The sequence below is a fragment of the Camelus ferus genome, chromosome 22 (assembly GCF_009834535.1).
Source record: "Camelus ferus isolate YT-003-E chromosome 22, BCGSAC_Cfer_1.0, whole genome shotgun sequence".
In the NCBI taxonomy this organism is placed as follows: Eukaryota; Metazoa; Chordata; class Mammalia; order Artiodactyla; family Camelidae; genus Camelus; species Camelus ferus.
The window spans coordinates 20,660,404-20,676,237 of record NC_045717.1 but is presented as its reverse complement, the minus strand read 5'-3'; the positions used below and the strand labels follow the sequence as shown (position 1 = coordinate 20,676,237).

General features: G+C 50.7%; 1 protein-coding gene across 1 annotated transcript; it reads left to right on the top strand.

Moving 5' to 3' along the window:
- Positions 1-233: 233 nt before the first annotated feature.
- On the top strand, positions 234-7,974 carry S1PR2 (sphingosine-1-phosphate receptor 2). Its single transcript, XM_032465598.1, has 2 exons — positions 234-498; positions 5,435-7,974. The coding sequence occupies exon 2, from the start codon at positions 5,477-5,479 to the stop codon at positions 6,533-6,535; it is 1,059 nt and encodes a 352-aa protein (XP_032321489.1). The 5' UTR covers positions 234-498; positions 5,435-5,476; the 3' UTR covers positions 6,536-7,974.
- The last annotated feature ends 7,860 nt before the right edge of the window (positions 7,975-15,834 follow it).

The window sequence follows — 15,834 nt, the reverse complement described above, 5'->3', positions numbered from 1 at the left end:
TTCGTGGCTCCTTGGTAAGTAAATAAAAGGGATTCCATGCGCTCCTCCAATTTCAGGGTCTCAGGTATGGGCCAAGAGTATATCTGCAATTAAAGACAGTTGTTTCAGGTTGAGGCCACCTGGCTAGGAGCGACATGACGTCACGCAGCCCCGTGACGTCATGCCCCGGCCGGTTCTCACGGGTAGGGGCTGGGAGGGGCAGGGCTGGATGGTGGGGGTGCGGACAAAGGGACCCCGCGCGCCTCCCCCGCCGACCCTTGCGGGCGCCCCGCTGGGCCAGCCACATCTGGAATTCATTGCAGCCGCCGCCGGAAAGGGGAGGAGATAGGGCGGGGCAAATGGGGGCTGAGGCAGCGCCTCTCCCGGTCCCCTTCTGTCCCCGGTCCTCTGCCCCGGGACGCAGTGGAGCCCGGCGGGCAGCCCCAGCCGCGGCCGTCCCGGGGACGCAGACGCCAAAGCCCCTCCGGCCAGGGCAAGGACCCGGGCCGGCCTAGCCAGGTGAGCGTGCGTGGCGAGGGGGAGGCAAAAAGGGCGGGCCCTGGTCTCCGGAGGTCGCGGGATCCGAGCTTGGGGAGCCGGCCAGGGGTCCCGGGCGCCCCGGGAGCTCACGCGCCGCCCGTGCTCCTGCTGCACGGAAGGAGTAGTCATCGTGGGCCCTCTCCACGACCCCAGACGGCCCTACTGCCTCGGCCGCGAACCCCCAGACAGAGCTCCCCGCCTTGCCCAGCGGCAGGAAGTTGGCGCGGAGAAGAAGGCGGAATCCGAGAGCTTTTGGCCGGAGACTGGGAGGCAGGACTGCTTGCCCCCGGACCCGGGGTTTGGGGAGTGTGTCGGGGGGAGGGGAGGAAGCCCCTCTTTGCTGACTCCGGCTGGTAGAGGGCGAAAAGTGCTGCGCGGCACCGAACCTCCCAGCCAAGGGGCGGGGCCCCGGAGGAGGGCAGTTGCCCACCTCCTGCACGTCTGGTCCTCTGCCTCAGTTTCTCCGAGTAGTTCGTCTTTTCCAGTCCCATCGCGGGGTCGTGGCTTTGTTTTGGAAGGAAGGTGAACCCGACCGCGTGGCTCCGCCGCCTCTTCTTTCCCCTGGGGCTCGGGGATGGCGCGTGGGTGCGGGCGCGCGTGGCCCCGCATGGTCCTGGGCCCAGCCGTGCATGGGAACCTCGCCCCTTCTCTGGCACGAGTTGACTCACCCGGGGATTTCCATCCCCTTTCCCGACTCTGCCCCAGTCACACTCTCCAGGCGCCACGCGCTAAGCCCACGGTCCCCTGCGTGGCGCGACACGGGTGCGGTATTCGCGGTGCAGCTGCTGCTGGGATCTCTCCCCACCTCTCCCCAGTCCTCTGGGAATATCGAAGCGGGGCCCTAGCGGGACGCAGAGGAGTCTCCCACCCCTACTTGGCGATGTGGGGGTCCCGCGCGTGTGGCTGTCGCGAGGGAGAGGAGGCGCGGCCCTAGAGGCAGCGAGTGTGGATACCGCGCATTCCACCGCCAGATAAGGAGGCCGAGGCTGCGGCCCGAGGGCGGGGCGGGTCCTGCTGCCGTCTCCACGGAGATGCGCGGGGCTTCGCCTGATGGCTGGGCCTGCCAGCTGACCAGAGGCGTCTTTTGCTGTTATTTGAGCCTGGGCTGAATTTAGGAGCCTCCACTCTCTGGGGTCCACTGGAGCCTTGTTTGCCCGTTCATTCATTCATCTATCCATCCATCCTACACGTTTTCTTTTTCTTTCGTTTCTTTCTTTTTTTTTTTGAATTGACGTATAGTCGGTTACAATGTCTCAATCTCTGGTGTACAGCACAGTGTCCCAGTCATGCATATACATACATATATTCGTTTTCATATTCTTTTTCATTAAAAGTTTTAACAAGATACCGAACATACTGAACCCTGTGCTATACAGAAGAAATTTGTTTTTTTATCTATTTTTATATATAGTAGTTAGTATTTGCAAATCTCCAGCTGCCAAATTTACCCCCCCTCCACGTTATTCTGAGTGCTTTCTGTATGCCAGGCATCTCTCTAGGGACTCAAAAAAAGACTTAGTTGCTGGCCTCTGTCAGTCACTTTCTACCATGGAAGCAGACAGAAAACAAGAAATACAATCATAATGTCTGAAATTGGCAAGTGCTGTGAATATAATAAAAGATGCTGTGATAGAAAGGACCTGAGGAAGGCAGCTAGGGTAGCCTGGTGGTCAGAGGAGGCCCCTTTGAGCAAGTGATTTCCAAACTGAAACCTGAAACATGGGACAGTCATTCCAGGATTTGTGGGAAGGGCATCCCAGGTGGAGAATCAGAAGAGGCAAAAGCTCTGAGGTAGAAATGGGGATGACATAGCCGAGGCCAGTGTGATTGGAGTAGAGTGACCCTGGGGGAGAGTGGGAGGAGATGAGGTGGGCAGGGGCCAGGCCATTTTGGGCAGTGGGGAGCCATGGAAGAATTTGGAGCTGAGGAGTGGCATATTGGCATTGTACATTATAAGGCTCTCCCTGGCTGCTGCGTGTAGGGGACAACTGTAAGGGACAACTGAAGGGAAACTAAGCCTAGGGTGCTGCCCTAGGGCAAGAGGCCAGGGGACAGAGAGCACTTAGGGGAACAGTAACCACAGGACCTGCCTCAGTGGAACTTGAAGGAGGGGCTCCTAAAAGTCACTAAGGCTTCCCCCTGCCTTCCTCTCTCCTACTCTCTGCCTAAACAGTCTTGGTCTGTCTCGCTTCTCTTCCCTCCAACTTCTGTCACTTGTCCCTCGTGCTCCCTTTCAGGCCTGGCCATTCCTCAGTTCTGAGCCCAGTGACCTCTTACAGAGCCTCTGGGAGGGAGGCAGGACTGCCTTTGCTGGAAGTGACCAGGAGACAGGCACTGTGTCAGCCAGGCCTGGGAGCCTGACACCAGAGGGGAAGCAGGCAAGGCCTGTATTTGCCAGGGGGTGGCTATTCTGCCAGCTCCAACCTCTGGACCCTGCTTCCTCTTTCTGGGAAGCCTGAATCTGCCTTAAGCAAGGTCCTAGTGGAGAAGATGAGAAGAGACAGGCATTGTGGGCATCAGTTTCTCCCTCTCTAACTAGCAGAGCTGCTCCTCCTTCTGAGGCTGCCCAAAGTGAAGGTCTTCCCCCCAGGGAAGAAGACAGACTTTTTTGGTCAGTCCCTGGGATTCGAGGGCTGAAACCATTTATTTCTCTAGGAAGTGCCCATAAATCTTTCTCTTGGCCGCCAGACTGGAGAGGGGTCTAAGGGGCGGGGGGGGGGGGGGGGAGCGGCAGCCATGCGACACACCCTGCGCTTCTCCCAGCAAGGGTGCTTCCCAGACCTGCAATGGGTCCTTGATTCTCAATTATGATCCCCAGGAGGGGCCCAGTAGGCCAGGGCAGCCTGGGGGCATCTGGTTGGGGTGATCCAGCGGTCAGGCCGTGGTTCGAACTCTCCCCAGGGACATCCACACAGCCTTAACAATGTCCTTGGAAAGAAGTGAGTTCCAACAGCCTGTAAAAGACCAGATCAGTAAGGCTAGCCGTAGAGCGCCCCCAACTGGGCCAATCAAATGTCGAGGATCGAAAGCTCAGGCCAATAGGCGAATTGCTCAATGCCCTGGGATTGAAAATGATCCAATCAGGACGCGGACAGTTTGTAGCCCGACGGCCAGTCTGGTAAGGCCGAGGCCTGGGCCAAACCGGTTGCAGCGGGCAGAGGGCATTGGGGCACCCAGGGCCCCGTCCGGCAGGGGAACAAGGGGCCTCTGTGTGGCGATCTGGGCGGGGCGGCTGTCTCTGGGGATGCGCACAAGCCCTTCTCTGTTCCCAAACTAGGACGGATGTCCCTTCGCCCAGGGGGAGCAGCTGCCTCTATCAGGCCAGGGGCCAGGGCGCCCCTCCAAGGGGGCGTCTGGGATGGAGATGGTTAGGCTACCCTGGAAGCCCCTCGTCACTCCCAGGCTCACTGGGAACCGGCCTAACCAGACTTTTCTGGAACAGTGCTCCTGGTGTGCACGTGGTCCTTGCCAGGCGTGTTTCCAGGGACCTGGGGAAGGCTCCCCTTGTGCCCTCGTAAAGGCAGACACTGCACTGGTTCCTCCGAGATCCCAGCCCCGACCCGCCCGCCTCCCAAACTGAGGGGACACCGTGATGTCTGTCTCTCACCCTCTCTGCCCACGCGGTTTTTCTTGCCCTTCCCCCCACGGCTCAGTTTTCCTTGAGAGGGGGGTGACTCAGGCTTTCATGGAAGCAAATACGGTTCCCCCTCCCCGCGGGGCTGCACGCCCCCTCACTGCTCACATGACCTCACACAGCTGCCCCATCCTCCCAGCAGCCAGGACCTCCCAGATGGTCTCCTGTGGCTCCCCCATTCCCATCACCCCCTCCCAGCCTTCCCCACACCGGATGTGCCTGGGGAGCAAGGACTCCACCCTGTTTGTTCCAAGGGCCTCACATCTGGAATTCATCCTGGCTGGGGAGGGGGGTTGCCAGCGCCCTGCCCACCCAACTAGGACCCTCTGTCCCAGGGCAGGGATGGATGGTGCTGATGAGAACAGGCTGCTGGGAATCTTGCCCGGCTAACATTTCCCAAGAGATTGGGCAGAGGGCACCTAGTCCCAAGCCGTGTGTATGGCAGGAAGAGGGGAGCTAATATTAGCTAATATTAATTGAGTGCTTGCTCTGTGCTAAGTGTGCCTCATGCATCATTCAACAGGATTTTCCCATCACCCCTATGAAGTGAGCTTTCTTCTCCCCATTGCACAGGTGAGGCTGTTGAGGCCGAGAGACCAAGTGTCTAATGACTTGGCCCAAGGTCCCACAGCATGTCAGAGGTGGAGTGGGGCTGAACCCTGTATTGCCTGCAAGGTCTATGTCCTTAAAGATGACGTGACCTCTGTGATGCTCAAACCTCAGGTCTGCCCTGATGTCTCCCCAAGACCTTATCTTGGGAACACCTATGGCCTCAAGGCTTAGACACAGCCTGAAATTCAGGGCAGTAGGTGGTAATGAACAGGGGATGGTACTATCAGCGGCAAGCATCTTGCTGACCCAGGTTGGCAGGCAGCATGAGGCCCGAGGCTCCAGTGTATTCGAGAAAAGAGACAGGCCCTCCAGGTCCTGACCAAGACTCCCTCGCTGGGTAGGTGGGTAAGACTTCCGGAAATCCACTTTTGTTTCTCATGCTCTTTGCGGGGAGCTTCTGTTCCTCTGAAAGACAGTGTAGCCTAGAGGATATAGAGGCATTGGAGCGGGTCTCTGAGGCTCTGCCACTTTACTAGCATTGAGGCTTTGGGAAAGTAAATTAACCTCTCTGGGGTTCCCCTTTGTAAAGCAGAGACGATGATAATTCTGACCACGTGGCCACTCAGCAGGGAGTGACAGGGCTGAGACTAGAACCACAGCCATCCAGAGTCAGGCCAGGCAGCAGCCACAGCACTGACCTGTCTGTCTGTCTGTCTTTTCTCTCTGCAGCTTTGACAGCCCCATGGCCCCAGCTGGCCACTGAGCCCCACCATGGGCAACCTGTACTCAGAGTACCTAAGCCCCAGCAAGGTTCGGGAACACTATAATCACACCAAGGAGACGCTGGACACGCGGGAGACGCCCTCCCGCCAGGTGGCCTCAGCCCTCATCATCATCCTCTGCTGCGCCATCGTGGTGGAGAACCTGCTGGTACTCATCGCAGTCGCGCGCAACAGCAAGTTCCACTCGGCCATGTACCTGTTCCTGGGCAACCTGGCTGCCTCAGACCTGCTGGCGGGTGCGGCCTTCATCGCCAATACCTTGCTCTCTGGCCGTTTCACGTTCGGGCTGACACCTGTGCAGTGGTTTGCCCGTGAGGGCTCGGCCTTCATCACGCTCTCTGCCTCTGTCTTCAGCCTCCTGGCCATAGCCATTGAGCGGCACGTGGCCATTGCCAAGGTCAAGCCCTACGGCAGCGACAAGAGCTGCCGCATGCTGCTGCTCATCGCGGCCTCGTGGCTCATCTCGCTGGTTCTCGGCGGGCTGCCCATCCTGGGCTGGAATTGCCTGGGCCACCTGGAAGCTTGCTCCACCGTTCTGCCACTCTACGCCAAGCCCTACGTGCTCTGCGTGGTAAGCATCTTCTCTGTCATCTTACTGGCCATTGTAGCTCTGTACATCCGCATCTACTGCGTGGTGCGCTCCAGCCAGGCTGATGTGGCTGGCCCGCAGACGCTGGCCCTGCTCAAGACAGTCACCTTCGTGCTAGGTGTCTTCATTGTCTGCTGGCTGCCCGCCTTTAGCATCCTCCTCCTGGACTATGCCTGTCCTGTCCGGGCCTGCCCTATCCTCTACAAGGCCCACTACTTCTTTGCCTTTGCCACCCTCAACTCGCTGCTCAACCCTGTCATCTACACGTGGCGCAGCCGGGACCTGCGGCGGGAGGTGTTACGGCCGCTGCAGTGCTGGCACCGGGCGGCAGGGGTGCAGGGACGGCGGGACGGGACCCCGGGCCACCGCCTCCTGCCCCTCCGCAGCTCCAGCTCACTGGAGAGGGGCACGCACATGCCCACATCGCCCACATCTCTGGAGGGCAACACGGTGGTCTGAGGGGCAAGTGGGCCAACAACCAGGCCACAGCAAAGGGCTCTGTGGAGAAGCGCCAGGTGACCTGGGAGAGAGACTTGGGGCTGCCAAGCAAGATGCCCCCATTCCAGAGACTTGGGTGATGTTGAAGATACTTCACATCTGGGACGGCCGACTGAGGCACTGACCAGTTGGATGGCAGAGCTGTGGCAGGGGCCTGGAGGCCAGCACAGTGGCCGGCGTGACCTCCTCGGAACTGGATCATGAGGACAAGGCGGGAGGCTGGGGGGACCTGGAAAGGGCCCAGGTGACAGCAGACAGGTGCTCAAGAGGAGCACAGCACAGGAGCAATTTACAACCTGGTACAAAGGATTTCAGCATTTCACAACTGTCTGATCATCTGCCCTGTGCCAGAGTCACCTCTCAGACTTCACCCCACCTTGCCACCTTCTGGCAACCTCAGGCAACTTCCCTGGAACCACTGTCCTCAGGGGCTGGAGGCCTCCTCTCTGACTGTTCTGGGTAGCCCCGCCTAGCGGTTCCTGGGCACAAATCCGCAGCTTCCCTAAATTTCACCAGCTGCCACTTTGGCAACTTCTTCCCTTTCTTCCCATTCTGCTAGATGCCAGGAAACCACATAGGGGTGGGAGGCTAAACCCCATTCTCAGACCTCATTGGCCAGTTGCACTATTTGGGGCACAGAGGGATCGCCAAGGGCTGGAAAAACTGGTCTGGGGGCCTGAGGAGGGCTCTGGGCCTCCCGGTGGGGCAGGGTGGAACTTGAGAAAGTTCTGGAGGAGCTGTTGGTACAGGACCCTCTACCTCCCCCCCAAAAAACAAGCACCCCCAAGCTAACTCCCACCTCCAGCCCCAGCCAAGGTACCAGATCTCCTAAGGCAGGGCAGCCTTGAGCCCGCTGTGCCTCCTTTCCAATTGTATTGAACAGAGCACGGGGGTGAGGATGCCAAGGACAACTGGGGGATGCTCTCTTTTAACCTGCTCCAGAAGGACTTTGCTAAATTCTGTGGATAGATGGAAGGGACATTGCGGTACAAATGTATATTTATGTGTGTCAGTGTCTGTTCATGTCTGTGTGTGTGTGTGTGTGTGTGTGTGTGTGTGTGTGTGTGTGTGTGTTCCCCTCTCCTTACCACGTTTCCCCAGAATGGATGCTTTTTTTGTCTCCTCGTGTCTGTGTTGAAGCTGCCAAAGAGGGGTCTGGCCCTGGACAGACCCCTTTGTGATTGCTGGCTTAGCTCCCTGCTTGAGAGCTGAAGTGCAGCTCACCTTGGGGAGGAAAAACCTCATGCCTCAAAGTGATTTCTTGTGACTGCAAAGGCTGGGGGAGGGGGTCTTTGGGGGGCAAGGAGCCACTTGAGGGCTTGTCTCCCCTCATACAGCTCCCCGGATGCTCCTCATGCCCGAGACCCAGGCCCAGGCCAATAAACGGTTAAACTTCTTTTTCTGGTGGTTGTCTTTTTAGGCTTAAGGTGGCCGTTCCCCAAGGAGCACCCCTGGCTGGGGGTGGATGGAACAGGAGAGGGTGGCTGCTAGCCAGACAGCTCATCCTTTGCCACCCTTCCTGTTCCGTGCCCTCATCCCCAGCCCTGCCAGAGCCAAGGTTGCAGTGGCTTCTGAGAAAATAGTAAATGCCAATTTCTCCCTAGGGTAATTGTCTGGCCCCTCCCAGGGATTAATTAGGCCCAGGGACTCCCTGCTTTCCTTCTTAGAGAGAACCTGACAGGTGGTGGGGACCCCCTTCTTCGTTCCAAGAACACGTCCCTCCCAGGGAGCTGGAGAGATGGTCTTGGGAAACACAGGCCCAGATATCCCTCTAAAGCTCAGGATTCCCCAAAGGAATGGCCGGACTTCATCACGCACTTTTCAGGCTTGAAGACAAACAGGAGGTGGGAATTTTTAGAAACTTCTTTTACGGAGATGTGGGTTCAGAGAAGTTAAGTGAGCTGCTCAGGGCCACACAGCCAGTTGGGGCAGTGCCTATTCAGCTTTGAACTCAGGCAGGCTGACTCTTGATCCCACCAGCTCCACCACTGAGCCAGAGAAAGGATCCTCACCCACCTCTTTGCCTTGGAAGGAGTGGCCAGCCCCACCGGGAACCAGGAGATGCCCAGCTGGGATGCAGCTAACAGGTGGGTCCCTAGCTCAGCTCTAGGGTAACACTCCCTCCTTTGCCCACAGTCACAGGACCCAGTGGCTCCTTTGAAGATAGATCTGGAGCTTTGATGGGGAACCCAGGCCCTCAAGCTGACGCTCCACCCAACAAAGCCAGGGCAGCCAGTGGGAGAGAAGGAGTGGGGCAGACAGCAGCCCAGGGCTGACGCCTGCACCCCACATCGGAATTTCCCTTCCTCCAGCAGTTCAGAGACAACCTCTGTTTGGAAATCTGAGCCCTGAGCTGGGGTTAGGAGGAGGAAGAGGTACAGGCCAGGCCAGGCCAGAGTCAACAAATTTCTCCCAAATACCCACGTGCTTCCTTCACCTCCTCCTTCAGGCCTCTGCTCACACGCCACCTCCTCAGAGAATCCTGCCCTGACTACCTTCTTCCCTCTCTCTAGCTCCTCACCTGCTTATCACCTAGCAGTGCAATATAGATTAATTTATATCTCCCCTAATTAAAATACAAGCACAAGGTAGGACAGCATCTTATTCACCACTGTCTCTGGCATCTTTCATCATACTCAGCATGTTCCCACTGAAGGGCCTTTGCACGTGCTGTTCCCTCTGCCTGGAGTGATCTTCCTCCAGACATCTTTGTGATTCTCCTCCTTCAGGTCTGTATACAAATATCACACCCTGGGTGAGGCCTCTGGTTATGCCCTGCAGGCATTAAAAAAAATTCTCCCTCTTTCCCTAGCTACATGCAACACATTTTGTTTCTTTATCTTGTTTGTTTTCTATTTCCCCCTTAAGAATGTCAGCCCCATGACAGCAGGGGTTTTTGTCTGTCTTATTCCCTCCTCGGCCCCAGGGCTCAGAACAGCGGCCAGCCGTCATGAAGGAGGTGCTCAATAAATGCCGAAAGAAAGTCAAAGCAAATGAGAGTATTAAGTGCTGTGAAGAGAATAAAATAGAGAAAGCAACAGTTTTGGGGTTCTGTGGTCTGCAGAGAAGGCAGTATTATTGGCACTCTGACAAGGAAGGAAACCGAGGCACAGAGAGATCAAGTTAACATGCCCAAGGTTGTGTAGTATGTGAGTGAAAGGGGCCTGGATTTGAACCCGGGCAATCCTTGACTGAAGGCTGCAATCACATCTGATCCTTTCCTAGTCTGAAGAGCTACTTTGCTAATATCTCTCAAACCTCGGAGCCTAGAGTGGAATAGCCCAACCTGTAGGGATGTGAGATGGCTTTCCCCTCTTTTTTCCCTGCAGAGGTGGTTGGCTATTAGGGAGCATCAGAATCACCTGAAAGAACCTGTTGAAATGCCACAGTGATGCTGACTGAGTAGGTCTCCACTGACCTTAGCAATGCGTATTTTTTGCCAAGCCCCAATGATGTTAGAAAAAAATCTTTTTTTTTAATTAAAAAGAAAACCCCTCTCTTCTGTTTTTTTGGGGGGTAATTAGGTTTGTTTATTTATTTAGTTACTTATTTATTAAGTTCTTTCTTAAAATTAAAAAAGTTTTTCTGACATATAGTCGGTTTACAATGTTGTGTTAATTTCTGGTGTTGTTTATTTATTTATTATTATTGTTTGTTAATGGAGGTTCTGGAGATTGAACCCAGGACCTCATGCATGCCAAGCATGTGCTCTATCACTGACTTGTATACCTTCCTCACTGAAAAGAATCATGGGACCATCTGCTGAGAAACGTTCTAGACTCCATAATCTAGAGCAACGCTGTCTAGTAGAACTTTCTGTGGCCATTTAGCGTGTTAAAGGTGGCGAGTGTGAAGCTGAATTTTAACTTTAACTTAAATGTAGGGGAAGGATTTACTTCAGTGGTAGAGTGTCTGCTTAGCATGCACGAGGTCCTGGGTTCAATCCCTAGTACCTCCATTAAAAAGATAAAAATAAATTAAATAAATAAGCCAAATTACCTCCCCCCAGAAAACTAAATAAATAGATGTGAATAGCCGCTTGTGGCTATTAGCTACAGTACTGGCAGCACAATTCTAGATTCCATATACCTGGTTTCTGCAGCCTCTGGGCAGCTGAACTCTCTCAGCATTTTACCACCATTTCAGCAAAAATTCATGTCTTACCATTACTGTGATTGTGAATGACATTATAGCTTCCACATATCATTTCATGATTTTTGAATATTTCTTTTAATAATGATATCAAGATCAGGCTCAGCTGCTGATGACAAAATGCGATATTAGTAACTTAGAGATATTGAGTTCTTTCTTATACGTAAGGATTTCAGGGGAAATTTGTCCTGGGTAAGAAGGATGGATGCCCACTTACTAGCAGTCCAGGCTCCTGTCTGCCTTTCTATCTGACTACCTATCTATCTATTCATATATACATCTACCTGAATACTCCTTGTATTTCCCAAGGACAAGGCATTCTCTTATATCCCCTCAGTAAAGTTATCAAAATCAGCAAATCTACAAACCTTAATCAGCCTTCACCAATTGTCTTATTACCCACCTTTATAGCAGAAAATCCCAGCTCACTTGTTGCATTCAGTTTTCTTTTTAGTTTCCTTCAATCGGAACAATTTCTGAACCTTTCTTTGTCTTCTGGGACTTTGACGTTTTGGAAAAATGTAGGTCAGTAATTTGGTAGGATGTCCTTCAACGTGGGTTTGCCTGATGTTTCCTCCCAATTAAGATTCAGGTTATGCATCTTTGGCAGAAATAATGACAGAAGTGTGTGTCTTTCTCAATTAGTTCCATTACTAGCAATGTTGTCTTTGATCACTTGGAGGTATCTGCCAAGTTTCTCCACTTGAAAGTAACTATTTCCTCCTTTGAAATTAACTATCTTGTGGGGAGGTACTTTGAGACTCTGTGGGTATTCTGTTCCTCATCAAACTTTTACTCATTTAGCATCCATTTGTCTGAATCAACTATTACTCACTGGGTATTTTTAGGAAAATCAGGGGATATCACACTGTTTCATTTGTAAATACTCCACTTTTCATCTTAAAAAGAAAGCAACACTTTTTTTTAACTTAACCACAATGATCATACTTATCAAAAGTATCAATCTGTTAAAATTTCCCCGTCTCGGCTTTCTTTTTTTTTAATTGAAGTATCGTTGATTTACAATGTTTTGTTAGTTTCAGGTGTCAGTTTTCTTTTCCGATGTGTTACTTGCTTGAGTCAGAATCCAAATGAGGTCTTCATATGGCATTTTGTTAATGAATCTCTGAAGTACTATTTAACAAGTTTGTTTAACCTGGTTAAATTCATTGGTTAACCAGGATAAACCTATTCAACCTTGTTTAACAAGATTTCCTTCTCCCTATTTCCTTTCCTTTCCTTTCCTTTCTTTTTATTTAATTCATTTGTTTAAGGAGCCAGGTTATTTGCCCTCCAGGGTTTCCCATAGTTTAAAATTGGCTGATGGCATCCCTCTATGTCATTTAACATGTTCCTTTGTCCCCAAATTCCAGATTGATATTTTGGGCTTCAATTCTTTGTAGGTGGTGCTGGAAACTTTCACCAGGAGGACATGATGTCTGGCTATCTCTCTTTTACTGATGACTAAGACGGATCAAGGGGTTCACATGCCATCAGCTGGGTCCTGCCTTTGTCAGTTCCCTATCCAACTGTCCCCTAATGGTTTGATCATCCATGGACTGTTGCCTGGACCTATCATTTCATTAGCCATCTTCAAAGGGTTTCTAATCTATCTCCCCATCCTCACATTCTGGCCATTTTTCTCATTTGTCTACAAAGCAAATGTACTGCCCCAAATTCAGGGATCCGACATCCACCTAAATGTCTCATCCAGGAATAGTTAAATCTGTCACAAAAGAGAAATGAAGTTGTGTGGGTGTGACTCATTGCCAGTGGCATCTGTGGTGTAAGTTTTAATAGCACATACTCTAAAACAAAAAATCAGATTTGAATCTCAAACCCAACACCTGACAACACAAGTAGACTTTTGGCAAACCACCTGACTGTTCTCAGCATGTTTCATCATCTGTAAAATGGTATGTTAATAATCCCAACCTTGAATACACAATGGTACTGACACTTTGGGAAACAGTTTGGCAGTTTCTTAGAAAAGCAAGCATAAACTTACTATGTGACCCAGAAATTTGACTCCAGGTATCTACCCAAGAGAAATGAGCACCTATGTCCACACAGAGACGTGTGTGTGAATGCTCATAACGGCATTTTTCACAATAGTCCCAAAGTGCAAACAATTCAAATGTCCATCAGCTGATGAATGGCTAAGCAAAATATGGTTCTTCCATACAGTGGAATATAGCGCAGCAGTTAAAAAGAACAAAATACTGATACACATAATAACATGATGAAACTCAAAACAAATATGCTAGGTGAAAGAAGTCAGATGCAAAATATCACAAATTGCATGGTCCATTACATGTCATGTCCATAAGAGGCAAACCTACAGAGACAGAAAATAGAGTCGTGGTTGCCTGGGGTTGGAGGCAGGAATGGGATTAAATGTAAACAGGTATGAGGATTCTTATTGGAGTGATGGAAATCTTCTAAAACTGGATTGTGATGATAGTTGCACAACTTGGCAAATTTTCTAAAAAACATTGATTTTTATGCTTAACATGGATGAAAATTTTGTGGCATATCAATTTTACTTCAATAAGTTTATTAAAAAAGAATTCCAAGTGGGGGGGGTGGTGTATAGCTCAGTGGTAGAGTACATACTTAGCATACACAAGATCCTGGGTTCACTCCCCAGTACCTCCATCAAAATAACTAAATAAACCTAATTACCTCACCCCCAAAAAACCCCAAAACAAAATAAACCCCACAAACAAAACAAATAAATAAAATATTTTTTTAAAAAAGAATTCCAACCTCTCAAAATACATATTGAACATTCTGTTCTATCTTCAGAGATCTTACATTCTAGTCAGGGAGACAGATCATAAAAGTAAATATATAATACAATGTTAGGAAGTTTCCATTATGGAAAACAGTACGGAGGTTCCTCAAGATTAAAAATAAAACTATCATATGATCCAGAAACCCCACTTCTAGGTCCATATCCAAAGGAACTGCAACGAGTATCTTGACAAGGTATCAGCACTTTCATGTTTATTGCAGCATTATTCGCAGTAGTCAAGATATGGAAACAACCTAAGTGTCCATCAATGGAAGAATGAATAAAGAAAACATGATGCACATGTACACATATACACACAGGGAATATCATTCAGCCATAAAGAAGGAAATCCTGCCATTTGCAACAGTATGGATGAACTTAGAGAACGTTATGATAAATGAAATAAACCAGTTGCAGAAAGACAAATACTGTATGATCTCATTTACACATGAAATCTTAAAAAGTTGAACTCACGGAAGCAGAGAATAGAAGGGTGGTTGCCTGGGACTGGGGGAAGAGGGAAACGAGGAGATTTTGGCTAAAGGGTTCAGACTTTCAATTATGAGATTAATAAATTCCAAGGATCTAATATACAGCATGGTGATTGTAGTTAATAATATTGTACAGTATAGCCAGAGTTTGCTAAGACAGTTCTAACTACACACAAAAAATGGTAACTAAGCGAGGTGATGGTTGTGTTAATTAGCTTGATTGTGGTAATCACTTCACAGTGCTTACCTATATCACATCATCATGATGTCCACTTTAGTTTTCCTTTTTTTTAATTAAAAAAATTTTGGAGGGGGAGGAGGTAATTAAGTTTATTTATTTATTTTTAAGTGGCATTACTGGGGATTGAACCCAGGACCTCGTGAATGCTAAGCATGCACTGTACCACTGAGCTATACTTACACCCATCCCAACAATGTTCACTTTAAATGTATGCAATTTTTATTTGTCAACTATACCTCAAGAAAACTGGGGGAAAATACTTAAACTTTCACAAGTTGGGAGTGTGTGAAAAAAAAAAAATACAGCTACCTGAGCCCTATCGGGGCCCAGAGAATCTAGCTCTAGGGCCTAGGAGTCTGCATTTTCACTCCACATCCCTCCTGATGCAACCCATCCATGACTTACAGTTTTCAAAGTGCTGATGTGGGGCTGGCTATAGGCTGCAAGACATTGCCCAGAGGAAATACAGCTGGGACAAGGCCACTGCTTTGTCATGTCCATATTGCTAAATCAGTCCTTCTCATCGAGGTTGATTCCATGCCCCCAGGGGACATTTGGCAATGTCTGCAGACATTTTTGGTTGTCCTGACTAGGGGTGGGAGTGCTGCTGGTGCTAGCGGGTAGAGGTCAGGGAAGTTGCTAATCAGCCTGCAATACGAGGGTCAGTCTCTCATGGCAAAGGCTCCAAGAGTCCCTAGTGCCCAGGTTGAGGAAGGGTGTGTGCCCTTCTGGTTCCTTCCACCTTGTCGGCTGGTTCAGCTGGGAGAGTGGGGAAACTTTTAGAGGTATCCCCAGTGCCCTGATTGGAGTCTTTCTTTGCCAGGTAGTTGTAATACCTTGGTGATTGCCTTTGGTTAAAGGGTTCAAACTTTCAATTAGTTGTGGCAGTTGTGGTTAATTAGGGGTCATTTCCGGGAAGGAGGCGCTTCACGTGAAGTCCTTCTGATTTAATGGCCAGGGCCAGCTCAGTTCTCATCCCTGCTCAGTGTGGTGATGATGATTTTCTTTGCAGCTCAGGAGCAGACACTGTGTGTTTTCACTTCCTGCACCAGGAGGTGAGTGATTCCCTGAGGTCTGACCACTGGGGCCTGGTGGATGTGAATGGGTGGTGGTCACAGGACCCAGGTGGGCTAAAGAGGGCTTGGGTGGGCTGAGAGAGGCGAGGCAGGACATACGTGTCTTGGAAGGAAGGAGGCCCAAGCTTGAAGTGGGTGAGAGAAGTGGGGAGAAGTACCCTGGACCAATGCATTCATCCAGGAGTGGAATTACTGGGCCGGAGGGCAGGAGTATGGTTAGCCCTAGCAGATATTGCCAAATCATTTTCCAAAGTGGCTGGGCCATTTTAGGCTCTCCCAGCAACACAGGAGAGTTCTGGTCTTGCTAGCACCCATAAGCTTTTCTTGTTTCATTTCAGCCATCCTAGCGTTGATGGGTGTCTGTGGGAGCTGATATCATATTGAGGTTTCATTTTGCATTTCCCTGATGACTAATGAAGTTAAGTAGCTTCCCATTCCAGTCTTGGTCATTTGGATATCCTCCTTTTGTGAAGTGCCTGTTCAGCTCTTTTGTCTACTTAACA